The sequence below is a fragment of the Hippocampus comes genome, unplaced genomic scaffold (genome assembly GCF_001891065.2).
Source record: "Hippocampus comes isolate QL1 unplaced genomic scaffold, H_comes_QL1_v1.1 scaffold145, whole genome shotgun sequence".
In the NCBI taxonomy this organism is placed as follows: domain Eukaryota; kingdom Metazoa; phylum Chordata; class Actinopteri; order Syngnathiformes; family Syngnathidae; genus Hippocampus; species Hippocampus comes.
The window spans coordinates 380,253-405,470 of NW_017805994.1; the positions used below are offsets into that span (position 1 = coordinate 380,253).

Here is a 25,218-nt window from a genome sequence, read left to right on the forward strand (position 1 = left end):
AGGCGGGCGGCATGGCCACCACGGGGGCCGGCAACGTTCTGGACATCCAGCCCACCAACATCCACCAGAGGGTCCCCGTGGTGCTGGGCTCGCCCGACGACGTGCAGGAGTACATTGCCATCTATAAGAAGCATCACAAATGAGGTGAGGTGGACGGAGCCAATCGTTAAGTCACTCATTTTAGAACTTGGGACTCACTTGGCTAACTCTTATAGACTTGACGGTGACACAAGAAAACTGTTGACACAATCTTCAACCTAAACTGCTGAGTCAGAATAATAAGTTGAATAAACATAAAACATGGTTTCAGATTTGACACGAAAGAGGCCCATTCCGCTTCTTCAGGTCATTCCCTCGACTGCACTGAAACCACAAAGCGACAATCCACCGGGGACACACAGATTCTGTTTGCATCTCATGTATCGACTTCGTCTGCATTTGTGTTGAGAAAAAGACAAATAAAAATTTGGGATACAACTCTGGTTTTGCACCGTTCTTCTGTCAGGACTCGAAATCGTGACTCTCACAACTCCCAAGCAGCATCAATTGTTTCCCTCCCTTGTCCACATCACTTCTTGAAAACCCGCCGGGGACACACAGATTTCGTCTCCATTTGTTTTGAGAAAAAGACAAATAAAAATTTGGTATACAACTCTGGTTTTGCACCGTTCTTCTGTCAGGACTCGAAATCGTGACTCTCACAACTCCCAAGCAGCATCAATTGTTTTCCTCCCTTGTCCACATCACTTCTTGAAAACGGCCCACCGGGCGTGTGACATTGAAATGAGGTTTTGAAATAACCACAGCCTGTCACTGGCGATGCTCTCGTGGAAACTTGACTTCACTTCGACACTCTTCAAAAATATGGCAATCAAACGTGGTTTTAATTGACAGGTAGTTGTACATTGTTGCTGTTCGATGTCACGGATTTATACATCGATGCAAGCACCTGGTTGGAATGGGGACAATGTATATATGTTGTTTGATTCTTTCTGGATCATTTTTATGATGCGAGTTACCCATCGAAAGGTGTTTCGTTTGTTATTTATATTGCAGTGACGCTCATGAGAGCTTTGTGTGAGAGCTGACATTTTCACATGTCCGTTTATAGTTGCTATTTGTTATTGTTTCTTTTATGGCGTAGCCTTTACGGTGTGTCCTCAACGGAAACACCGCTTCACCATCGGCTGGCTGGCTTCGCTACATGAAGGGGGAAGAGGAGATGGAAGGCAGCAATCTCAGCCTCACCTTCCCCGTAGGCTAATTCAAAACAGTACAACACGATAATGGCTTGAAACAACTTTATTTACACACATTGATGCAGCTATTGAATCATTGCTTTGTATTAAATATTAAACACAATTTGAAAAGGGAAGGAAACCCGCCGATAGAAAAAAAAAAAAAGATTTCCATGCAACGGCAAATGTATGCCGATGCCATGACCGACCACGAGGCGGCAGTGTATGCTCCTCAGCAGTACTCTTCATTGCTGGTGTCACCCTTGCAGCGGGCATCGAGCAGCCCGTTTACGTTGCAGCTTCGTGTCCTAGTCCGTTTGCCCCCGCTGCATTCGGACCAGCCGGACCAACAGGACCAGTTGCCTTCCTGGGAGACCTCGGGCCGTTCGCCTGCACAGGAAATGTTGGTCGTGAGTAACAATAAACCGTGTCGAAGGGGTCAGTACAGTTGACGTATGGTCAGCGGAGTTAGTTGGCAGTAAAAAACCTACCACAGTGACCGTCAGCAGAGTTGATCACGAGTAAGGAATGCACCTCATGATGGGATTCTCACCTGTGTGCTTGGCTTTGTCACCTTTGAAGTTCTGGCAAGCCATTCCCTCAAAGAGGTGCGGGCACAGACACAAGCACTTTCCATCCATGAGTGTGACAGTGCCGCCGTTGTGGCACGGTTTACACTTGCACACGCTGTACTCGGCCACGTAGTCCGCCGTGGCCCTCTTTATGTTGGCGATCCTTACGTTGGCGTCGGCCATGTGCAAGGGAACTAGCGTATCGATGGGCCGTGGCTGGCAAAGAAATTGGACGGAAAGGCTCATCAAAGTCCCATACGACAATTGGACACAAGGACGCAAGACAACTCGGGTTCTTCTGGCTGGCAAAAGCCGAAAGGTCCTTGCTCTTGCTTCCTACCTCACTGTTGAGCAGCGCAGGAACGTCGGCAATGGTGCGAGCCCACGCCTGATAGGTGTCGATGTCCATCAGCCCGTCCTTGTTCAGTTTGGCCCTCATGGTCACCGCACTAACGAGGGTGCCTCCTTTCACGGATGTCATCACCTTGTCCACCACGGCTTTGCCAGCAATCTCAGCTGCGGGTAAAAATGGGAGTCCCCTGCAATGTAGTACCACGTTGTGCCACGGCATGCTCGGCAGGACGAGCGCTACTCTGAGAAGAGTGTTTTATGTTGCTTGTATGTGTTGCTGCTCAGAGTGCGTTAAAGTAGCCGTTTATAATCTTTTACAAGATAGGTTAGTATTAAAGTGCTCGCAGGGGTTAGGAACCGGGCCGACCCGTCAAGAGAGCAAATCTGCTTCTCATTGACGCCCATTGAATGCATTTTGAAAAAAAAGTCTTCCTCAAAAAACGCACACTTTCAAATCCCAGCGAGTCAAGACAAACCTTCGCCTTTTGTGGATACGTCATTACACTTGTCATCTTTGTAATGAACTTTCCCATCCTTAACATTCTCCATGTTAAAGTCCGCCGAGATGCCCAATTTGACGCATTCTTGAACTTTTCTCTCTGTTAGATCTGGAAGTAAAAAAAAAGAAAAAAAAAAAGAAGACATGTAATGGAGCTGCCAACACCCCAACCAGTGTGCGATGACCGGCGTACTTTTAGCCTTGATGGCGTCCTGGTTGAGAACATAGATGAGCTCATATTCTCCGCCAGACTTTCCGTTTTGGGTGTAGTGCGTTCCGTAGTCCTCCAGGAAGGCAAAGTAGATGCCCTTGTCGTATTGCAAAGGCAAAGAGCGGACGTGCGCCAGGAACTCGTCGGCCAGTCGGAGCTCACGGGAACGAAGCCTGTAGGTGCTCATCTGGATCCTCCCCTTGACCCTCATGAAGCTCTTGTTCTGGACGGGAAGAAGAATGAAGGATGACGCGGGCGTCAGTGCCCCCGGCCCCCCACCCATTTGTGACAGCGAAGAAAGGTCAGGCAAAATCATCCAGGCACAGAAAGAAGAGTGAATTGGCTTTCATACTGCCCCCTGGTGGCCAAGGGGCACCTAACAGAATGAGCAGCAGCACAACATGGATTGAACTGAATGAGAGTGTGTGACAAAAATTGAAAAAAAGTAAAAATACCCGGATGTTAGAGTACTCGGACACCTCCTTGATCATGGCTTTCTTCTCATACTGATAATCTAAGCCCACGCTGGCAGGCTTGCCCGACATGGACTCCTCGCTGGGGTTGAACTTGAAGGAAAGTCCGGCGTCCACCGTCCTGCTCATCTCGCCGAGAATCTCCTTCAGCAGGCTGTGCGTGTCCTCATAAATTTCCCTGGAGACCGTTTCTTCCACCAGCGTCTGCAGAACCGAAGGCGTCGGTCACCATCTCACGCCGATGCGCCGAATCGTCTTTCCGACTCACCTGATAATTGAGCACGCCGACGTTCCACGGAAGCCTGTCGTACTTTGCGGTGTACGGATTCTTGACTCGATTGCATTGGCCATTGAAGTAGTCATTGTTGAAGGGGTTCATGCGAGGGTCCGCCCCCAAAATGTTGATTCTGGCGGAAGGACGAAGGAGGACAAGCTGGAGAACTGCAGACCACTGGGCAGAACTCGGGTAGCGTGTATGTATGTGTTGAATCAACTGATTTGTACCCGTATCCTGCCGTCCTTCCTTGCTCGTTGTTTTCCAGCACAGCGGAGATGCACGGGTGGCGGCCGGGTTCGCAGTCCTCGTCGGATCCGTCCTCGCAGTCATAGTCCCCGTTACACATGAGCCTCTTATTGATGCAAGAACCTGCGTGAAGAGTGCACTCAGTTTGCCAAGGATGGCCATTGGACCACGACAGTGGCTACATCTTCGTTTGCGATGCTCGCTTTTTTTAAATAGATTTTTATTCCAAAGTATTCAGGCCACGGCGCGGTCCCTATTCACTTGGCATGACCGTCTTTTATCCAGAGCAGCTCATCATACTTCTTAAGAGAGGAATTCACCTGACTCGCACTGGAACTGCGTGTCGGAGCAGGCGGCACGCGGAGGTTGTTGACACGTGGCGTCGCTTACGCAGGACTCCCGCTCGCCGATGGAACCCTGGCAGGACTCGCCGCCAAATTGGCCGAACACCACGGTGCTCCGAGAACGCCTCTGACCGTGACAAATGACATGGAAGGAAATCAAGATCAGTTGCTTGAGCGCGAGGACAAATGTGATTAGGATGTAGTTTGGATTCGTTTCTTCTCTAATTCTCATCGTCTTATGATGTCATTTGGTTAGATCGCGCCAAGTATGCGACTCTTTTTTTTTTTTGCCCCCGCCCCACCCACTACCGTCTGCATTTTGGCCCGCTTAACCGCCGCTTCCCCGCTGCAGCAGAAGAAAGCATAATGGCCTTCAATGAGGAGGAGGGTCACTCCTGCCGCTCAAACAAAAGTGACCAACTCTTGACATCATGGGGAACGGGACGTCGCAGGCTTCAATCGCAACAACCCAACTGGACTCACTCTGGTTAACGTGCATGAATCGCAAGCGCTCCACTCGGACCAGCGGCTCCACACGCAGTCCACAGCCGGTGGATCAGGAAGTTCCACACCCCTGAAAGGACAGCATTTGTGACGGAATTAGCTCAAATGAGTGTTCCCATGGGAGGAACCGAAGAATGACGTCATTTGGCTATCACCTCAAATCTACTGTGCAACTGTTGTGAAACATGTTTTTGTCCAGATGTTTTAGTTGGAAGCAGCAGAACATATGTAGGCAAAAGAGACGGAACCAAAAACACGCCAGCTATCATGTAGAGTCGAGCTTGTTTCGTGACTTTTTACCTTGACTTCTCCTCTACTTGTATTTGTGAAAATGGGTCCGCTCCCTTTTGCTGTGGTTGAAATGTCAGAATGTGTATTTTAAAAATGTACAAAAAGATACGTACGTTCCTTCCCCAGGGAATGCCAGCATGAGAAAGAGACCCAGCGGGGCGGCAAATGCGAACCTCATCTTGAATTTGCAAGTGAAGGACAAGCAGACTGTACACAAAGCTGTGGACCAAAGGGACTTTTAAGCCATCACTCTGTCAATGATTGTCACATTGCAAAAGCACACTTTCTCTCGTTTGGATTTTAGGCTTGGTGATATTGATCAACGGCTGGGAATCTCCCAAAGTGCAGAGACAATGTTTGTTTTAAGAAGTCAGAATGATTTGTTCTGTATTATTTGGCAGCAAAATAGTCAGCGGTTCTTTTTTCACTCTGTCCTTTCTACAGGATTAAAAAAAAAAAAAAAAAAAACAGGCCCTGAAGCCAATTTAATTTCGCATCCACTAAATTAAATTCCTACTACTTTAAAACACTCATTTATGATCCTGTAATTTTAGCTAGTTTTCTTACAGAATAAAAAAGTATATGCCTGTGAGTTTTGTATGATTTGTCTACGTGTGTTGCTCCACAATTTGTGTGCAAATCTCCATCGCATCTAAAACCTCAACTATTGGTGCTAGCTGTTAGCATTTCATGGGTATTTTACATTGTTTGTTAGCCTTAAGCTAAGTGGACTTTCATAAAGCCAAGACATGTCGTTGTTTTCATGACAATCTGTTTCATTCTCTTTGTTTTATGTTCAGTTTGAGAGTAAACTTAAACTGAGAGGAGCAATAAACGGCTTGAAGCTTTTTTATTTATATAGAATTGTTCACATTCTGCCAAACTGTCGCACATTGTGAAGTGAGCCAAATTCAGTCCACTGTCGCCATACAGTGCTTGTATCTCAGCTTGTATCTCAAGTTTGCGCTTGTAAGTTAAAGCGGAAAAAAAAAATCAATCAAATGAGCGCTCGTATCTCAAAAATGAGAGGTTATGTCGTTAATGGAGGCCAGTGATGCTAATGACTGCCCGTTACCGGTGTAGGCATGTCAGCAAATGAGCCGATCTTTATTTGACGTGCATCAATCTTGTTGAGCGGACCAGCGCAATCGGAACAACGTCAGCCATTTTCTGCTGAGTTACAAGAACACTGTGCTGCCAGTTTGGGGGGCAGCAAGTGCGAGTCCTTCATATCGGGAAAGCGTGGAGAGGGGACTCTGCGGTCAAAAATATGTGCTGATGTGACCACTTTTCACAAGATTTTGCAGTTTCCTCCGAGCAGGAAGCTGGAGGCTAGGGCAAGGTGCTGGGCCAGTGTTTCTCCTGACTCGAAAGACTTCCTGTTTTTTTCGGGCCAAAAGGGGGCAGGAGGAGGGGGAGGTGCAATGAAACTGGAGGTCTAACGCAATTCAACCGTCGGGATTTCATGACAAATGATCAGAAAAGGCAAAAGTACTCATGCTCTGAATTTCATTTGGAGTACATGTATAACAAATATTCTGGTAAAAGTACTGTAGCAGTATTGCTTACATTTCTGAATTTAAGTCGAAAAAAAAGTACAGACTCTGGAATGTACTTCAGAACAATAGAAGATTAAAATGATTTTTTTTTAAATTGTCAATTTTATATTTCATAACTTGGCACAAGAAATAATTTTCTGCGCACAAAGTAGATGTATTCTTTTTTTTTAATTTACATAGTGTTGGTCCTGAATGAAGGAAAAATGTTCCGATAGATTTTTTTTAATTTTGATCAAGCGCTAGCTAATGTTCACTTGACATATGCTGTGGGAGTCGTTAACAATGCTAAATTAGCTAACGATAAATGAAATACACTTTACTTGTTTTAGGTTAAATACTCAAAAACGGGTCAGACACCGAAAATAAAAACACTTTTTTTTTTTTTACAGTAAGTAATGAAGTACTTGTGAGTGCTAACTCGCTAGGCGGTAGCTACATATACAATCGTTGTTGTTGTTGTTGTTTTTTTTTTAAATCAAAGTTAAGCTGACACTGTCAAACAAAATAAAAAAGTTGTTGCTCATGTTAAGTGCTAAGATGCAGGCTGCTGACTTTTAAGCAGTTCCACACGTCACCCCTTGTTATCAAAGTTAAGCTACGTTTGACTTCCTTCTACACTTGAATGAAAATGACAGCTGTTACAAAATATGAGTGCTAATGTTAAACATCATATTTGTGATTAATTGATTCTCGGAAAGTGGCTCAGTGTCTTGTTGTGATCAGAGTCAAGCCAGTTGTGTAAGACTTGCCTGGAAAACAACTCGTCAAAGTGACCGTCACTTCTTAGGAGTGCTTTTCATTTTTATAATCGAGGGGGAAGTGTCAGATGATCACTCACATGTAAGGCGTGATTTCTACTTTAACAATGTACTGCGGTGTTCTGAGCCATAAAGGCTTCCACGAAGAATTATTGGGCAAGGCTCGTGATATGACGTCCCAAACCCCCTTGAAATCCACATTTTCAATTGTAATCGATTTTTTTTCCCCTTCCTTGGAAAAAGGAAATTACATTGACATTATTCATTTTTCTTTGTGTCCTTTTTTTTTTTTTGTCAAAACGTGTATTCGAGGATTCACCGCGCATTGTACATGGATTTCTTACGCTAGTATTGTCTGAGACAATTTGGCACGCAGTCATATTATCAGCTTCGTGATGACCCACCGTTACAAACAAACTAAAAGGGTTCACAGTGGTCTGTGCTATTTTCTGCACACAAATTGGAATTTTGTTCAAGCACACTCAAAAGTCGATCGAAGAAAATCCCCAACAACTACAATCCCCTTAGTTTGTTTGTTCCTTTTGATGTTTTAACTAAAACTTGTGATATTCTGCAGAGAAATCGTCAATATGCAAGTCATGAGAGGTTCAAGTCATGTAAAAGAAAAAAAAAAGCTTCTGTCAGCAGAAGACAGGATGCGACAAGACCAGGAAGGACGTCCTTCCTTTTCTAAGTCTCATCAAAACCATTGGAAAGATTCGATCACTGCAAATTTTCAAAATTCCTCATAACTGTATGATCGCAATGACTTGGCTCCGTTCGTAGTCTCGGTTGCACTCTTTTGTCATTCCGTCCGATAGTTTTTCTCCACAAAATGGCAACTGGGGGACAAAGCAGGTGAACAACGCAGAATGTTTTTGTCACAACAGACAAAAAGATACGTGCGCTCTTGAAATGTGGGTGTCTGACGGCAGTCCTGTTTCACGCAAATGAGCCGCCGTTCACACCGAGCCCACTACCGCGCAGGGGCCGACATATCATTTGGCAAGCACAAGCATTGCCTTTGGTCTCCAGATGTACAGGGGCCTCCAAATGTCTCATATAAACAGATGCATTCGCTAGCTAATAGCTAGCTAGCTAGCTAGCTAACTGCACCCTGTCATGGCAGAAATGGGCCATGTAATGATGAACAAATAATATGAATACCAATCAGAACTGAAAAAGGAAATATATATGATTCATTCAAACACCTGTTGTGAATTGTGTCATTCAGGTCTTTTAGAGAACAGTAAGTTGTGTACAACGCACTGAAAGTTCACCTATAAAGACCACAATGCATTTGCTGAAATTCGAGCAGAAAGCCCGACTTTTTGTGAGTGGGGGGACGGGAGGGGGGTGTAATGTCGAGTCTAAAATGTGACCGCGTTGCTATGTGACTCCCCGTGCGCAGTTTACAGAAGTGAAAGTCCTTGTGGGACTGGAGCAAATAGTCACACTGACGTTTTCTGTCCTTGAAACTGGGACACCGTGGCGCACCGTCATTGACGGGAATCAGCAACAACGGCGTCAATGGTCCAACGCTTCCTGTGCAAAGGCGATGACACAAATTCATCTGCTTACTCCTTCTCCCGCTCTACTTTTGGAAATGCCATCATGACTTTCCTTGTTTGTTTGTTTTTTTTTCCACATTAATCTTGGCAGCAGCGGAAGTTTTTTTTCTCCAGCTACATGGCGGGATTCCCACTACGATGCATTCACATCCAACTTATCTGTTTCTATTTTTTGGATGAAGTTGAAGCATGGAGAGTGGGTTGCAAAATCACTTCTCAAGTGCAAACAAAAACCAATATCACACTACTGTACAGTGAGCCCCCCCCCCCCCCCTATTGCAGTTCATTTTTTTTGCACCCCCATATTTAATATGCCTTTGAGTTTTATTGTATGCTGTATTTGTACGTATCGCTGCTCTGAGGGTGTTCAAGCAGTAGCTGTTTCATGGTATAGAATTACCATAACATCTTTGCTGATTTTGGTTAGCCTGTCTATGGCACACTAGAGAAGACGCAGAGAGGTGAGCGTCCTAAAAGCCACAAAATGTACGCTCACCTCTCTGCGTCCCCCCCCCCCACACACACACACACACAGACGCTATTAATTATGTTTTAATTGAATCGTTTTCAAGTAACGGTACTCTTCATGTCTTCCTGCAGTGGCCGATAGTGGGCAACAGAGGACGCCAGTGGCTTTAATCCACATGTACGTTGTAAAAAAAAAAAATAATAATAATAATACTGCATTTCTCACAGTGACGCAGAAGCATGAGGGGATGCATTTACAAAACAGCAAATAAATATTGAATGTGTCTTGTCCAAGGTATTATTAGCGAGTCCTGCGCACTCTCGCCGCAGGCAGGGACCGCCCACTACCCCCCCCCCCTTCCTGAAGCGACGTTAGCTTGCAGGCGAGCGAGGAAGATTTCAAGTGTGACAAGTTTGCGGCACAGAGTTTGAGGCGCTCCTGTGCTCCACTCTTCTCGGAGCAAAACATCTGACCGGCAGCTTCACACCGACGTCCACTCCTCAAGCGGAGCCCCCCCACTCCCACGGAAAAACACGGTAAGTCCACGGCCATTTTCCCACTTTTTCGTGCACGCGTATGCCTTTTTCTTCCAACTTTCCACAGATGAAGGTTTGACGTGCCCAAGCTTTTGTTTGTCGTCAACCTTTCGTTGGCTTCAATGTCACTGATTTTTGTCTTACGGTTTTGTCAGGGTTTTTTTTTTTTTGCTCCACCAGAGACTAAATCACGGGGGTTGCAGTGGGGGTGGACTTTGGTTCTGCTGACTGTCCAGGCAAGGAGTCCAAAAGTGACTTCTCAAGCCCGCGCAGCTTCTTCTCCTCGTCATTGTGCACGAGAGAGGCCCATGTTGGCATGCATGGTTCGTGTTCGTGCTTTGGCTGTTTCACCACACATCTCATTCGCTAGCACGCTGACTCACGGGCTGATTTCCTCCAGATGTGCAGGATTGTGACATTTCTCCCCCCACCCCGCTGCTGCTCCCGTTTTGCTGACGTTCGCTTGGGAAGTTTATCCTTTAACTGTAATTTGGCGACCAACAGCTGACTTTTTATGGCCGACGAGGATTACGTTTGAACGGAGGGACAAAAACCACATTTGAAAAAAAAAAGTCTCCAGCCAGGTGTCCAATCGACACTTGATGCAGAGACCAAGGGGTTTCGAAACTTTTCGGTCTTGAATTTTTTTTTTTCCTTCCCAACAACGCTCTCATAAAGTGTACTTCGAAATGCCTTGGGAATCATTACTGTGATTGCTATTTAATATGCGATTTTTTTCCAAGGTCCTCTTCCCATGTGCTGTTTTAAGAAACACAATCATTAAATTAATGTGGATTACAGTTAAAAAAAATTATATATATATATATGCGCGCTACATCTTACTGGATAGGCTTTCGCTAAAATATAGTGAAATGAACCATGAACTGACATGACAAAGTTTATTTGTTGACTTCAATTAGACTTAATTTACGAAACATTTTGACAAGTGTTCTCTCTGACAACTTCACAAAATTCGACCAAACATTGAGTAAGCATCAGTCAGTAAGTCAGATATGCAAACAAATGAAGCAGAGGAAGCCATATTCTCACCCTGTTGTGTCAAAGACCTCTAGCGCTACTGTATCTTCAAACAGTTTTATATAATCAGCTCATTGTCATTGTTGGAAGCCGTCTCAGTTTTTGTCCCGCTCCCAAGGTAGCTACAAATTGACAAGTTAGAAAGACAAATGCTTTTCTACACATTCGAACTGATAACATGTTGTTCGCACCCGTTCCCCCTTTCTTGAAGTGGGTGACTCGTATAACATCTCTTTGGAGTAAAGCTGAGGCCTATATAAAATTGAACATAGATTTTTAACACCAAAATGTTCAACCAAACCACACAGTTTCTTCTAACAAAGGGCAACTAGCTTCATGCTAGCGTCATTTGAAACGCTATAGACAGGCGAACAGAAATTGGCATCATTGTGACTTTAATGGGGTCAATTGGCGCCAATCTCAAAATGGCTTTCCATGGGTCATCGTCACATGAGCGTTAATCATTCCGGGTGCTGCTCGCATGGTTCTTCACAAAAGGAAGGTGCAAACCTCCTATAAACTTTCGACGGTTCCGGCGTTATCTCCGGCGAGCTTGGTTTTACTGTCCGTTGGCTCGACTCTTGATCACCATCAGCAGGTGCTCTGCTGAGAGTCATGAGATCTTTTACGTTGCCGGCGTGGGATTAACCTGGTCTAATTGCTGGACCTTTGCCCCGCCTCCAACCTTTGTTCGATCCGGCGCAGCTCCCAGCTTTGTTCCACGTTAGCCTTGCGCTGTGGAATGACGCTCAGAGGTACGTTGCGTGTTGGCAGTGTGTGCGGTGGGATCGTTTTGTGTCGACTGTGGTCAGTTATCTTCGATGGCAGTGGTGATGCGAATCCGAGGAGGAAGTGTAAAAAAAAAAAAAAAAAAGCAACGAGGTGTACTATTGGCTTGATTGTAAAAGCAGTCGTCTTGGCTTATTCAGCGTGTTTTGGCATCTTGGAGGTCAAGATGCTTTATGGGTCACATGTCTGTGCTCCTTCTAAGGTTGTAAATGTTTACTGCCGGGTTGTCAATATAGTCTGTTCGGTAGCTGAGCAGTAATTGTAGGGCTGCAACTATGATTTTTTTTTTTTTTAATCTGTCGATTATCCCATTGATTAATCAACTAATAGGATGAATATTAATTTTGCATTGTTGAACACTTGCCAGGGACGTGCTGGTATTTATTTATTTTTTTAGGGTTGGGATCACTATGTTCTACTGTCATGACTTTGAGCTTGTCCTGCTGTTAACCGGCTTCTTACGTGTGGTTTTTTTTTTCTTATCGTTTGTTCATTAAAACTGTGCTGGCTGTGTCTGTCCTTGAATATTCTTTTATCGACTCTTTCCCCGTTTCACCTCTATCACGCAAACTTATTTCTGCTTGGATTGTTGTGTGCCTCTTAGTACGAGTGGAAAAATGATCCCAGCGGAACTATGAGGCAGAGGTTTTGCTTGATGCTTTTTTTTTTTTTTTTGTGATGGGAGTTCTTCGATTTATCGTTGCAGATAACCACGTGAAGCATGCGCGGATGCTAAAAGCACTCCCGCCTGCTGAGCTGCCTTTCGTCAGAGCCACTGACAGACGACCCCTCCTCCAGTGAGATTCGCAACCCCCCCCCTCCCCGCACTATGTCTGCCGTTGTGGAGGCCAACGTGCCAGTCGCCGCCGCCGACCCGACTGCGGTGTCGCCACCCGCAGCTATGACCTCCAACTCCCCTCCCGCCTCCCCTGCGACCGCAGCATCCAAGGTCCCGTTCAGGAAAGACAAGAAGAAAGGTGAGATGCTCAAGTACACTTAAAAAAAAACTTCAGTAGAAAGTCAAAAGTGCCTTTTTTTTTTTAAATACTGGCCTCCCAACTCATGTATAAGGCATTGGTTCTCAAACTGTGGCTTCGGGATCTCCGCGGGGGTCACAATGAAGACTTCTCCGAATGAGAGCTCAGCGTGTTTGGCTTCATTCCTTGTCATTACCCCTTGATGCTTTCTGAAAGCCGACAAAAAAAAAAAAAAAAAAAGAGAATTCAAAATTGTGTATTCAAACACTAAAAAAATTCAACCCAACCATATAATTTGGTCTAGCGAAAGATTGCGAGCTTAATGCTAACGTATAATGCGAAACGCAATAGATGGGCTAACTGAAATTAGCATGGGTGTTTACGGAGCAATTGTGGACACGGGATCCTCACAAGTATGGATTCTCTTCGCTCTTCTCCTCTTCCTGCAGCTCTTTATAATGATTTCTGTTTGTATACCTCAAGAGTTTCCTGGAATTTCGTGGTACTGCTTCAGTGGCGGAACTGCTCATTTCGGGCTTGCCTGTTTACTTAAAGCCATTAACTTGACCGAGTCATTTCCTTCCCGTTCTTTGGAGCCACAAATTCTGCCGAGTAACAAATGACAGCGCCAACTTGTCACGTGACCCAAAGACCAACATGCAGATTCAACTTTGCTCATTCAGTGCCGGACAAAACCGACGAGTACCTGCTGGCCAGGTTTCAAGGGGACGGCGTGAGGTACAAAGCCAAACTGATCGGAATCGACGATGTGCCTGAAGCACGAGGAGACAAGATGTGCCAGGACTCCATGATGAAGCTAAAGGTGACTAATACTCGTAAAAGCACTCAATACAACTCTCTTTCTTTATTTATTTTTAATTATTATTACTATTATGATCACCACTTCTAAGGACCTGCAAGTAGCACCGAAACATTCAGCATTTGACTCCGTCCAGATGTCCATTATTTTCAAACTTTTTTTTTTTGTTTGTTTTCTTCCAGGGAATGGCGGTAGCTGCTCGCTCACAAGGGAAACACAAACAGCGCATTTGGGTCAATATATCCATGTCTGGCATCAAAATCATTGATGAGAAATCAGGAGTAGGTTCTATATTTATTATTATTTTTTTCCAGTCACAATACTATTATGGGTACTGTTGTTGAAATCCAGTTCAGCACCTTTATGTGTAGTTGTCACTCCCCCCTCGATTATTTAGTTTCTCAATTGTGTTTCCCTGCTTCAGGCGATTGAGCACGAGCACGTGGTGAACAAGATTTCCTTCATTGCCAGAGACGTGACGGACAACCGGGCCTTCGGCTACGTGTGCGGGGCCGAGGGCCAGCATCAGTTTTTCGCTATTAAGACGGCGCAACAGGTTCCTGAGCGCCTTGTGACCTTTGTCCGCCTCCTCTTGCGCCGTTGCTGACGCGCCGTTGCCTTTTTCACCTGGCAGGCGGAGCCACTGGTCTTGGATCTGAAGGACCTCTTCCAAGTCATCTTCAACTTGAGGAAGAAAGAAGCCGAGGCCTCCCAGAAGGTAAGGAATGCCACGCTGCTTCCTTGTGCTAATTCTGTGACTTACCCAAAGCCCTGCGATTGGAAGTAACACTTCACTAGTTGTCATTTGAAAAAAAAAAAAAACTGCTTTGACTAGCGAGCTCAAACTTGCAATAAACCTCCTGCTTGGTGTCACAGAATTTTATTTGAACCAATCAAACAACTTGGCCTTAAGAATTTCCCAGCTAGCTTAGTGCTAACGTACAATGAAAAATGCCATTGACGGGCTACGTCTATCATTCGTCTGCAAGACTGTGCTATACTGCCCTCTGTGGGCCAAGGCGGGCACACCAGAAGGAAAAGGTCACGATTACTCTCTGTGATGTTACTGTTTTTATTCAGTACAATATTGTAGTTTTTACTTACTTATATGACTATTTATTTGTCAGTAACTTTTTGCATTTGAAAACGGAGATCTGTCCTTCCTTCTTCGTATGTTGTTGACATAGGCTCATTGTTTTCAATTTTTTCGCTTCAGTACATTGCTTCCTTTTTGTGTTTATTTTCAGGGAGAAAATGGCAGCACGGTCGTTGAGGTGAGCACATGGAAGCATATTTTAAATAGAACGCGACTTCTATTTACATTTTATACTATCTGTTTTTAGAATGGAAGTCATTCCGTACCGGTAAAAGGCGCTCAAGTAAGTCAACTGTGTTTGAAATTTGAATTCCAATCACTTGGTGTGCAATCAAGGGCATTAAATGATGTCCCATCCTGACGTTTGTATTCACATCGGTCTACTGACACTGTAGGGTCGATTTTATTCATGTGATAAGTGATCCCGGAGTGATGTTTTGTTACGCTTGTCGCTAACAGCCAGTGGAGCAATTGGACCTGTTTGGGGACATGTCGACCCCTCCGGACATCCAAGCCCCGAACGTGAGTGTGCGGCGGTTCCTTCGCCTCGGCCACCGTCGCGCTATCTCTCATTAACATTCGTAGTAATACTTCCAGCAGTATGTTGCAAAATAATCTCTGTGTAAACTCATTTCTAAAAAGCACATTTTGTCTGTGTGTGGTCATCAAATTGTCATGAAAAAAAGGAGAGTAGAATGTTGTCCTTTTTAGAACTGAGTTGATGTTAACGTGAAATCATTTAACATTTAAAGCTGCTACATGAGGAAGAGTTGCTTTCTAGCTAGCATGTTTTTTTTTTTTTATTCCAACAATGACCGTAGGCTACAATTTCTACAAATGTATTCAGTCAGCCCATTTGTCTTCTTTGCATGTAGCAGCTTCAAATGTTTTCTCTTTTGTGATTAATTTGTCATGTTATTGACCCCGTTTGTTGATCTGATCTCTGCATCTCCCTCTCATGTGAACCAGGACTCTAATGATATTCTCTTGCTGGACTTTTCTGCTGAAGTCGACAGCAATCAGAATTGCATAAAGGGAAAGCTTTTAACTTCCTGTGCCGCCGACCACAGGGCGCCGCCCCAGACAGAGAATCCCTTCTGCTCGCCGTTCGGCTACTTTCCAACCCCGGACAGCGACCCTTTCAGAGACGATCCGCTGTCCAAAACGCCCCGCCCCGACAACGGCCCGATCGTCTCTGCTAGGACGGCTGTTAGCGACCCTTTGAGCGGCAACGCCGAGCATCTCAGCCAGCAGATGCTGGGTTTAACCAGTAAGAACATGATCCTCGCTCTCAGTAACGGCCAGTGGCCACTCGGGGGCAAAATAACACCCGGCGGCATGATGGATGGCAGCGAGCCCGGATCGGCTCTGTCGGCCCAAAACCCCTTTTTTGACTCGGACGCCTTTTCGAACGGGGCGAGCCACCAAGTCGCAGAGATTGCGAGCAAGGACTCTGTGGTTCTAAACCCGCCTCCGCAGAGCTCGAAGGCCGGACGAGGTCGAAGGAATCAGAAGGTGACCATGTCGCTTGACAGCGTCGGCTGCATGTGTGATGCCTGAGGGTGGCCGCATGCAGGTCTTGACTGGTCGCACCGGGTTCTCCGGGGGAATCGCAACGTATGGAAAGCCCTTTGCGCATTCAGCCCATCCCCTTGATGTGAACGTTATAGGGGTGGAAAAGTTGGAACTGGCGGACACTGAAATGAGATTTGACTCCACTCGTCGATTTCAAGCAGTCAACGTCGATGCGACGCGTTCGTCGACTTTTTGGCCAGTTGACAAATCGGTTCCACCCCTACTGTTGACCTAAATTTCTACTCCCGGTAGTTGGCGTCGTGCACTTCCCTCGTCGTACGAGTAGCACACAGACGTCTTGCCTCGCAAGTGTGCTCAAGTGTCAAACGGTAATGGGGGAGACGTGAATAGTAAGTCAGTTGTTCTACTGGTTCATCCTACTTGTGCCTTGAATTGCTTTACTAGTGAGGACAAAGAGCAAACTAGTACAAGGACCTTCACCGGGATATCGAGGATATTGAAAAAAACGCAGCACTCAAATGGCTTTCCATACCAAAGGTAGAATGGATGGGGAGGGGGTCTGTCTGAATGCATGCACCTGTGGTCACAAGCTTCCTTTGAGACAATCATAAATGTCATCTGCGTTTTTTATATGCTGTAACCTCCTTTCCTTGTTTTTTGCGAACGCTTACACTTGCCCCGATGAAAGTGCCGGTAAGTGGCAATGCATGGCGGGAAGAAAGCGTAACAATAGGTTTGAAATTTTGGATTCGGGGTGCACTCACAGCAGGGGAACTAGTCGGACGTATCCAGTTCTGAAAAGACACAATTTGAGACGGGTCAATGAAGAAGCAAGCGCGTTTTGGGCGAGAAGCTCCGCGTGCTTCCTTGAGATCCGAGCCTATTTAAGGAGAGCTTTGGCGCCACCTTGTGGCCGCTCAATGCGCCATAGAGCCAAAAGCGACACGTGTTTGCGTGAGATTTTTTTTTTTTAGTGATTGATTTTCGGTGCTGGTCTGGCACCAGGCCTGCCAGCTGGAAATGCCACTTTTGCTCTAAACAGTAAAAAGCATCAATTTGGCCCAAGCTCCTGAAAAGAATCGGTGGTGGTGGGGTAGCTCCAGGCTGTGTAGATGCACCCCGAGCCTGAAAACATTTCATGTCATGTGGTACTTAAAGATTTTTGTGATGTTTTGTTCGGCGGGGCGCTCCTTATGTTCCCCAATTAGTCCGCAGCAAGTGACTTGTTTGGAGCGGAACTGTTTGCTGGAGCTGATGGCGCGTCAGCCGGCGGCGACCTGTTCAACAACACGCCAGCCAACTCGGCGCAGTCGTCCATTGCAGCCCTGGGTAAGATACGGCGGAATGGTGGCGCGAGCGGCGAGCCTCGCCCTCGGCAGGGTCCTCGTTTGCGCGGCAACATTTTAAAGGAGTGTTCTTTCATCTCCAGGAGATCTTCAGTTGGGTCCGCCGGCCAGCACCGGCATCCCCACTGCGGGCATGTGGCCCACCTCCATCGTCGCCCCCTCCATGTACGCCGCCCCGGCGTCCGCCTACCCGCAACCGTCGGCCTTCGGTGGTCTTCCCATACCCCCCAACGCCTGGGGTCAGCAGATGGCCCCTCCTCAGTTCGGCGCGCCGCATCTCGCCTGGGGCCAGCCCGCGCCACCGGCCGCAGTTTGGGGCCACCCGGCCGCCACCAACCCCTTCCAGCCCGGGCCCTACCCCGGCCTGGGCGAGCAGCAGAGTCCATCTCGCCCGCCTCCCCGACCGCCCGCGAAGGAGGCCCCGGCGAAGCCGGAGAGAAACGCCTTCACCGCTTTGGACCCCCTTGGCGACAAAGAGAAGAAGACCGGGAAAGATATGTTCAAGGACTTCCAGCTGGCCAAGCCGCCCGCCATCCCCGCTCGGAAAGGCGAGCAGGTGGCCACCTCGGCTTCGGAATCGGAGGCTTTCGACCAGTACTTCTCCAAGAAAGTGGGCTTGGCTCAAGAGGTGGCGGACCACGACGACTTTGACATCAATCAAATGTCGGCGCCAGTCAACGGTAAGCAGGCGCAATGCGACCGCACTCTCCACGTTGTCCATCCTCACATGGTCTCCGTTCCCGTACAGACGCGCCGCCTTTGAGCGTCGACGCCCCGGGCCTCCTCCTTGACGCCTTCTCCTCCAACAGCTCGGCACACGGAGAAGGCCTCAGCCTAGACAAGTTTGACGAGGCGTTTGGAGCCCCCAACGCGGCTCCGTTTGGGGTCCCGCCTGTCCCAGTGGTACACATTTCATCCTTGTCCCAATACTTCTGCGCCTAAACGTAGTAGAAGATGCCAATTGACCAACAGCCAGCTGTCATTGAGTTTGCCGTCAAATCCGTCCACGATCACGCTTTTCGGCTTTACTTGAAATTCTTCAGTAAGAGAACATCGACACTCATTTGGATTTGTTTGCAACTTCTTTCTTAATATGAAATGCGGATCGCGTTCCTGACCACCCCTGCCATAAGTAAAATCTGGGATGCCAAAGTACTCCCTATGTCTCTTTTTCTAGCATTTGCAGCACTTGGCTTTCTTTGTAATCATTCATCTTTATTTTTGAATGGCAGACTGCTCCTATTGCTCAGAACTCCACGGGTGCCTTTGGAGATCCCTTTGGAGATCCCTTTGGAAATCACATAGTATGACCATACTTAAAATTGTTGTAAGTCACCAATTCAGTCATTTTATTTGATTTACGTGTCTATTTTATTTTTAATTCTCTGTCATTTTTTCCCCAGCTCAAATGGAGATTGCATGAAGTATCATCATCTCGGGGACAAACCGCCGTGAGACAATCAAACGATGGCCTCCGTCCAGCCTTCTTCCACGTCGCTGTCTCTGTTATTTGCTCTGTCTGATTAGTAGTTCCCTTATTTCCTAAGAGCATTGATCCAACACATGTTACGTCATGATCTGCTGAAGTGAGAGAAAGAGAGTGAGAGAGGGAAAAAAAAAACATAGTATGAGAGAAATGTCCAAAGATGTTGCATGTATTGAAAAGAAAAATAAAATAATGGCAAAGCAGCACTCTGAGGATCACTTCATTTCAAGCTGTTTGGGGGAAAATCCTATTAGCCCTTTTTTTTTTTTTTAATATCATGGCTGTTCTCTATTTGCTCCCTTTGGGTTCCATCTTAAGGAAACCTGGAATTTCCTTCCACTGCTATGCGGATGACTGTTAGTTCGATGTCCCACTGAGCAAAAAAGACGCTTTCTCATCAAGGCCGCTTTGATACCGTCGGGAGGAAAATCAAGACCTGGATGGCACAACATTTTTTGAATTTCAAAGAAACGAGGTCAGAAGTGATGGTCTTTGGTCCCAGTGGCCCTTGGACATCCCACCCTGCAGACGCCGGGCCCACTGGCTCCTTCTCTGAAGCAAACAATCTCGATCTTGGGTTAAACTGGACAGCGATTTGAAATTGGACCACCAAATTGGTGCTGTTGTCCAATCCCGCTTCTTTCATCTTTTGCAGCTGGCTAAAGTCAAGCCTCGCCTTTCTCAAGGACACTTTGAAACAGTCGTCCCACTGAGCATTTGTCCCCCTCGCTGCCCATCTTTAAAACCTCTCTTAAAACTCATTTTTATTCTTTGGCTTTTCACTCTGCATGAGTCTTGATTTTTAATTTTACTCTTCTTGTTTCTAATTTATTTTGGTTGTTGTATGAAAGTTTTTTTTCCCAGTTTATTTTCACTGACCTGATTGCCCCCAGACCTGTTCATTCAAGAAATCGCTTAAATAAACCTTGTCTGACAAAATGATATATGTATGCACGTTGGCCTATTTGTGTATGTTCTTTCCCTCTCCCTAACGGCGTAAACTACACTACCACACACACACACACGAGACACGCCGTACAGTTGGATATTGTGTCGCCTCTGGAACAGGCTGCGCTTCCCACCATGAGCATGTGAGTTGGCACGTGATCGGTCGGGCGCATTCTATTCTTCGTCCACCACAGCAGTCAGGTAAGACTTGTCCATTCAAAGATTTTATCGTGAATAAAATGTGTGTAATCCACAGTTAGAGTAAAATGACGGACGTGTTTGTCTTGTAAACTGTAATCTGCAAGAGTTTTCAACACACGGTGGAGAGAGTGATAGAGCTTCGGGAGTCATATTTTTCCCCAACTAAACACACAGAATTGACTTCCTTCAGGATTATTGCTAACTCAAAACAGGTTGTGTCATCAGACTTTTTGGACGAGTGACCGAGGGATTGTTCTTCAGAAATGTCACATGAAATTTAATTGCACTCCCGGGACCCGCGGTGAGAGCGCAGTGCCGTTAATGTTACAAAAACAAGGGCTGGGTATAGCGGTGTGAGAGTACAGATGCACTCGGGTTGTCGGTAAAAACTGACAATCGCATAGTCCAGTACAGTATTCACATTTCAACCAATGAGTCCATGACGTGACTATTTGTTCCACACACGGGCGATTCTAGGTTCAGGGCTTTCATCGTGTAGCGCTCCCACCCAATTTAACTCATACATTTATAAAAGAGAAGTGTAAATATCCCTAATCATCTTTTTAAGTCACAGCAGTAGTGATTTATTTTGAACATGAATTTGAATTGTCACTTCCTGTCTAGCGCTTCCTGTTTAGCGCGGTTCGCAAAAAGGTAACTTGACGTCTTAAGTACGGCCAGAGTTTAGACTACCCGCTAGTATGGTGTGGAGGGTATGGTGTGAAGTAATGTCAAGTAATTTATGTGCAAATGAGTGGATGTCGAGAAGGATAACAAGGCCATACGGCAATCAGTGTGGAACTGTAGCGACTAGGGATCTGATCCTTTTTGTGACGGTCGCCATAGTTACCTTCTTAAAGAGTCAACGAGCACTCGGCGGTCTGCTTGTTTGTCGCTAGCCTTGATGCTTGCTTTCTTCTTCTCGCGTTAGGTTTCTTCAACCGAGAGCAAATCTGCCAACCTGACTATCTTGTCTGCCACCAGTGTGCAGTTTTCACGGTTGATGGTGTTTATTTGTTGTATTATTTCTGGACGTCAGATGCAGGGGGCGGTGGCACCTCGCGGCTCCGGCAAGCACTCCGGCGCACTCAAGAGAAAAAGATGGGGCGGTTTGAGACGGCAGTGGGAGCTTCTGGGCTTATTTGAAATTGATCAGCACCACGAGTTCTACAGCCTGACATGCATGATGAAGGAGGGATTGTTTTCATCAATCCAAACCACCATTGACCGTGCATCGACGGTGAGTGTCTGGCAGATGCTCATGGGACTTGAGACATGGCATCTCCAATAAAAACATCAACGCACGAAGTGGTCCCAAAAGAAGCCCCTTGAATCGAAAGCAGTGTCCATACCGGCAGTGCTGGACTAACAGTCATAATTGTCCTGCCGGTATGGACAGACTATTGTCCGCTGCTACGTCACGGTGAAGCTCAGTGGAGCACAGCCTGCTGACTGCCCAGAATTTTTTCATGATTGTCCTGTCTGTTATCGACTGCGGAATCCCACCAAAATACCCAACGCACTCCAGGGCCGTGCAGTGGACGAAAGAGAAAATCATTGTTTAAAAAAAATGTAACAATGCACATTTTCCAACTGCCGTCATGTTTAGAGTTGAAAACAAGATCACAATGTCTCGACTGAGACTGAAAACAATAGAGAAGCACGTTGTTTGTTTCCCCACGTTAACATTTTATCATGTGGGAATGATCACAAAAAGAAAGAAACTACAAATGCAAACTCTCTCTTTCGCTTTAGAGTCAACTGGTCGAAGAGGATTTCAGAGCGGAGGACACTCAGATTCACAAGGCGAGGCGAATGTCATGGTCTCATTCACAGTGTTATGGTTTGCCGGCTTACGCGTGTGTGTGTTGTGTAGGGTTTTACATGGGAGACATTTGCGGGCCCGGTGTTTGCCAACCTACGGGGCTCTTTAGGCGTGACAGAGCAGGAGTATCAGCAGTCGCTCTGCTCTGACAAGTGCTACCTTCAGTTCATCAGCAACTCCAAAAGCAAGGCTGACTTCTTCCTCACGTGAGTCCCCTCTGCAGAAGTTTTTTTTTTCTCTTCCCTTTTTTCTAGAGTCTTAGAATATCCCCAGAAATGCTGGAAGGGGTCAACTGGGGCGACAGATTTCTGACAAGGCCATAGCGCCACCTCGCCCCGACAGTCATGCAATCTTAGCCCCTCTTCCCACATCCGCCTTGTTGTTTGAAGCAGTTCTCGATGAAAGGGGAGAGAATCAAAGCGTCCTTTCACCAGTGGATCAGAGACGTCCTGCTCAAAATATGCACACGTCTGCTACAAACCAAGTTTGAAAGTAAACAAGAAGCTGTAGCGTCCATTGACGGAAAAAAAGATTGGTTCGCAATATATCCACCTTTGTCCCTTTGTTATGGCTTTGGCCTGAGCACCAAAACAGCAAATAGATTCATTTGTGTCCTCACGTGTACGATGTGTTGACACTGGCCGGCGTACTCGAAAGACGGCATTTTACTTACTAACAAACACGGGAAACAAATAATCTGGGTGAATGAGCTCTCATTGAGATGTGCTTTTCTTTTGGTGTCTTTCCATTTTAGGAATGACAAACGCTTCTTTTTGAAGACCCAGAATGAACGGGAAATCCGATTCCTTCTGGACAACCTGAAGAACTATGTGGCACATTTGCAGAAGTACCCCCATTCTCTTCTGGTCAAGTTGCTCGGTATGCAAGCAAACGCACTTGAAATGGGCATTACACGGAAAACCCGCCCTCCGTCGCGGGTTCTGGGTTTGCCGTCCTGAGATTTCAGATTTGGGTTTTTTTCGGTCTACGTTGGGTGTAATTCCACTTTCGACGGCTAAATGGTGGCACGTTTATTTAAGATGATTGGCGTCAGCAAACATTTAACTGTTTGCCTGAACACCCTTGACAGAAAGCTGATGAAATGAAATAGACAAAATAGAATTGCTTTTTTTTTTTTTTTGGACTGAATTTTAAAGTGGCCCTTTCATTGTTCTGTTTTTCTGTCGGCGGCCCTCAAATGAAAAAGTTTGGACACCCTTGATGAATACCTTTTACACGGTGCATCTCCTGTTCACACTCGGACACCACATAACTGATTTTCATTTGTATCACATGATTGTTTATTCATTTATTTGTTTGTTCTTTTTTTTTTTGCCAGGTGTTCACAGAATCAAAATTTCCTGCAGGCAAAAGGTACCGGATGTTTGCATCATCAAATATTTCAGTGGAACAGAACATGGATGTAAAGCAGGTTTTGCTCTCCTTTGCAGAAATACTTCATCGTGATGCAAAGTGTGTTTTATCCAGATGATCGAATAAGTGCCAGGTAAGAACTGTTTTCCTCAAGGCTTTGGCACAATGGAATCCAAATGAGAGCCCAGCGTCCCGGTCCGCCCTGTTTGAGATTTCTCCCTCCTCCAATACGCCCCATTCAAACTCCCCCCCCCCCCTGAAAAAAAGCATCATTACTTTTTTTGTCGGCAAACTCCCCCTTTTCGGAGCACACGCGCCACCACACCTCACGATACATCTGAAAATGTACTGGAGATCTAAGCATGTTGATTGGGATGATGTGCTGCTACTTTCTAGGTACGATATTAAAGGTTGTGAAGTGAGTCGCTGGACGGATCCTTCACCAGATGGATGCCAGATTATTGTGGTCCTCAAAGACCTCAATTTCGAAGGCCAGTACATCACTCTCGGTAGGGCGAAGGGCTGGATCTCATTTTGTACTCGACCTTTGGGTTGTCTTGCGCGTGGACTATACGGAACGTATCTGGGAATGTCTGCACACAGAGCGGCAGCGTTACTGGCTCCTGCGACAAATGGAGATCGACACCGAGTTTCTCCGAAGCCTCAACGTGTTGGATTACAGCCTTCTGCTCGCCCACCAACCTTTACAGCACGACGAACGTCACCACGCGCTCTCCTTCGCTTCGCTCATCGTGCGAACGAAACGGTGAGTAACCGATTTCACCACTTGACGCGTGTTTGTACTCTCGTAGCAAAGTCGAAATGAGAACACCGCCGAAATTGTCAGATATTCACACTTTATGTCCGCTAAAACATAAGTGCAGGAAAATGTAACAGGAAAAATGTATTTTTCATCTACAAAATGGTCCATGCACCACTTGTTGTAGATCGGTGAATCCAAGCACCAGCCCCGTCGCCCACGACATGCCTTGTGTTCCCGGAGCTGTCCCAGAGGACGACGCCACTTGCATTTCGTCCGAAATTGAGAGCGACCCTTCGAAGCGAGCACAAGCAGGAGACGGCCAAGGCGGAGAAGCGCATCGCCTTGCCGCCGGGGAAACCGAAGGACTCTCCGACTCGGAGGTCCAGAACAGACGTTTACTGCTCAACTTAAAAAACGCTCTGCATGTCATCGATGGACCCGAGCAACGCTACTTCATTGGCATCATTGACATTTTTACAGTTTACAGTTTGAAGAAGAGACTGGAATATTGGTGGAAGAGACTGAGGCATCCCGGCCGCACGTTCTCCACAGTCAGTCCGCAGATTTATTGCACTCGGCTTTGTCAGTGGGTGCTGGAGCATACCAAGTAGGTGGCCGATGTCTCCAAATCTGTCTCGACGACTCATGTGGGAGCAATTAAAGCAACTCGGTGCACTCGCAACTCACAGTTCTGACTCCGAAGGTTTGAATCTCGCCTCCGACCTTTCGCGTGCCACGATGCCACGATGCGCAGCTGGATTCTGGTTTAGGTGAGCCACTTGAAAAGCTTTGGGCGTTGAAGGAGTTACAACCTCCATTCACAGTATCTCTGGTGGGCGTGGTCACGGTGGTATCCATAAAATCCTTTTTTTTTTTCCTCAAAGCAAATGAATGTCAGTGACTAATGGCTGACTTGACTAAAACGTTGAAAATCAAGAGGCGACGCTGCAGCTGCCATTCCACTCATGCAAGTTTATTGCGCTCCAAGCCAAACAAAAAAAAAGGGTTAACAGCAAGTGCAAAGAGTTGGGGTATTCCACATAGGACATCCAATTCGAAACATGAGCAGCCGAAGGAAATTCCGAATTGTGGTGTGCACACTACCACCAACATGCCCCCC

The 25,218-nt window shown here is 46.4% G+C and overlaps 4 protein-coding genes across 7 annotated transcripts in view; 3 read left to right on the forward strand and 1 right to left on the reverse strand.

Annotated features, from left to right (window-relative positions):
* The window catches only part of LOC109529101 (fructose-1,6-bisphosphatase 1-like), a 2,899-nt gene extending 2,474 nt beyond the window's left edge, over window positions 1-425 (forward strand). The window contains exons 5-6 of the mRNA XM_019892272.1: window positions 3-144; window positions 346-425. Of these exons, the coding sequence (XP_019747831.1) occupies window positions 3-143 (141 nt within the window). The 3' untranslated portion in view covers window position 144; window positions 346-425. The remainder of the gene's footprint in view (window positions 1-2; window positions 145-345) is intronic.
* Window positions 426-1,284: 859 nt separating this feature from the next.
* On the reverse strand, window positions 1,285-5,250 carry c9 (complement component 9). The gene is made up of 11 exons (XM_019892282.1): window positions 5,120-5,250; window positions 4,695-4,785; window positions 4,188-4,338; window positions 3,849-3,990; window positions 3,613-3,751; window positions 3,327-3,548; window positions 2,854-3,094; window positions 2,638-2,769; window positions 2,151-2,326; window positions 1,792-2,026; window positions 1,285-1,628 (listed from the first exon to the last, which is right to left on the reverse strand). Exons 1-11 carry the CDS (start codon window positions 5,182-5,184, stop codon window positions 1,471-1,473), a joined length of 1,752 nt encoding a protein of 583 aa, XP_019747841.1. The 5' UTR covers window positions 5,185-5,250; the 3' UTR covers window positions 1,285-1,470.
* A 4,478-nt stretch (window positions 5,251-9,728) lies between these two features.
* Window positions 9,729-19,190, forward strand: dab2 (DAB adaptor protein 2). Of its 2 annotated transcripts, XM_019892279.1 has the most exons (15): window positions 9,729-9,899; window positions 12,433-12,703; window positions 13,387-13,526; window positions 13,706-13,804; window positions 13,948-14,079; window positions 14,158-14,241; window positions 14,771-14,797; window positions 14,867-14,902; window positions 15,079-15,141; window positions 15,589-16,134; window positions 17,364-17,484; window positions 17,585-18,181; window positions 18,250-18,404; window positions 18,734-18,828; window positions 18,905-19,190. In XM_019892279.1, exons 2-14 carry the CDS (start codon window positions 12,556-12,558, stop codon window positions 18,809-18,811), a joined length of 2,226 nt encoding a protein of 741 aa, XP_019747838.1. In that variant the 5' UTR covers window positions 9,729-9,899; window positions 12,433-12,555; the 3' UTR covers window positions 18,812-18,828; window positions 18,905-19,190. The 2 variants fall into 2 exon arrangements, with proteins under 2 accessions (XP_019747838.1, XP_019747839.1); XM_019892280.1 differs by lacking the exon at window positions 15,589-16,134 and having other exon boundaries at window positions 9,731-9,899.
* An 824-nt stretch (window positions 19,191-20,014) lies between these two features.
* Window positions 20,015-24,786, forward strand: pip5kl1 (phosphatidylinositol-4-phosphate 5-kinase-like 1). 3 transcript variants are annotated; one of them, XM_019892293.1, is made up of 10 exons: window positions 20,015-20,136; window positions 21,176-21,376; window positions 21,892-21,942; window positions 22,013-22,167; window positions 22,716-22,840; window positions 23,301-23,335; window positions 23,413-23,468; window positions 23,732-23,844; window positions 23,939-24,101; window positions 24,283-24,786. In XM_019892293.1, exons 2-10 carry the CDS (start codon window positions 21,176-21,178, stop codon window positions 24,707-24,709), a joined length of 1,326 nt encoding a protein of 441 aa, XP_019747852.1. In that variant the 5' UTR covers window positions 20,015-20,136; the 3' UTR covers window positions 24,710-24,786. The 3 variants fall into 3 exon arrangements, with proteins under 3 accessions (XP_019747852.1, XP_019747853.1, XP_019747851.1); XM_019892294.1 differs by lacking the exon at window positions 20,015-20,136 and adding an exon at window positions 20,734-21,015; XM_019892292.1 differs by lacking the exon at window positions 20,015-20,136 and having other exon boundaries at window positions 20,734-21,376.
* Window positions 24,787-25,218: the final 432 nt, after the last annotated feature.

Excerpts from the sequence above, each read along its gene's own strand:
- c9 (XM_019892282.1), bottom strand. The coding sequence starts at position 5,184 with ATGAGGTTCGCATTTGCCGCCCCGCTGGGTCTCTTTCTCATGCTGGCA. Across the intron at positions 3,752-3,848 it reads GGAAGGACGGCAGGATACGG|AATCAACATTTTGGGGGCGG; the intron begins GTACAAATCAGT and ends TCCTTCCGCCAG. Across the intron at positions 2,327-2,637 it reads CGTATCCACAAAAGGCGAAG|CTGAGATTGCTGGCAAAGCC; the intron begins GTTTGTCTTGAC and ends TTTTACCCGCAG.
- dab2 (XM_019892279.1), top strand. The coding sequence starts at position 12,556 with ATGTCTGCCGTTGTGGAGGCCAACGTGCCAGTCGCCGCCGCCGACCCG. Across the intron at positions 16,135-17,363 it reads GAGGTCGAAGGAATCAGAAG|TCCGCAGCAAGTGACTTGTT; the intron begins GTGACCATGTCG and ends TTCCCCAATTAG. Across the intron at positions 18,182-18,249 it reads AATGTCGGCGCCAGTCAACG|ACGCGCCGCCTTTGAGCGTC; the intron begins GTAAGCAGGCGC and ends GTTCCCGTACAG.
- pip5kl1 (XM_019892292.1), top strand. The coding sequence starts at position 21,140 with ATGGTGTTTATTTGTTGTATTATTTCTGGACGTCAGATGCAGGGGGCG. Across the intron at positions 21,377-21,891 it reads CCATTGACCGTGCATCGACG|AGTCAACTGGTCGAAGAGGA; the intron begins GTGAGTGTCTGG and ends CTTTCGCTTTAG. Across the intron at positions 23,336-23,412 it reads AAATTTCCTGCAGGCAAAAG|AAATACTTCATCGTGATGCA; the intron begins GTACCGGATGTT and ends TCTCCTTTGCAG.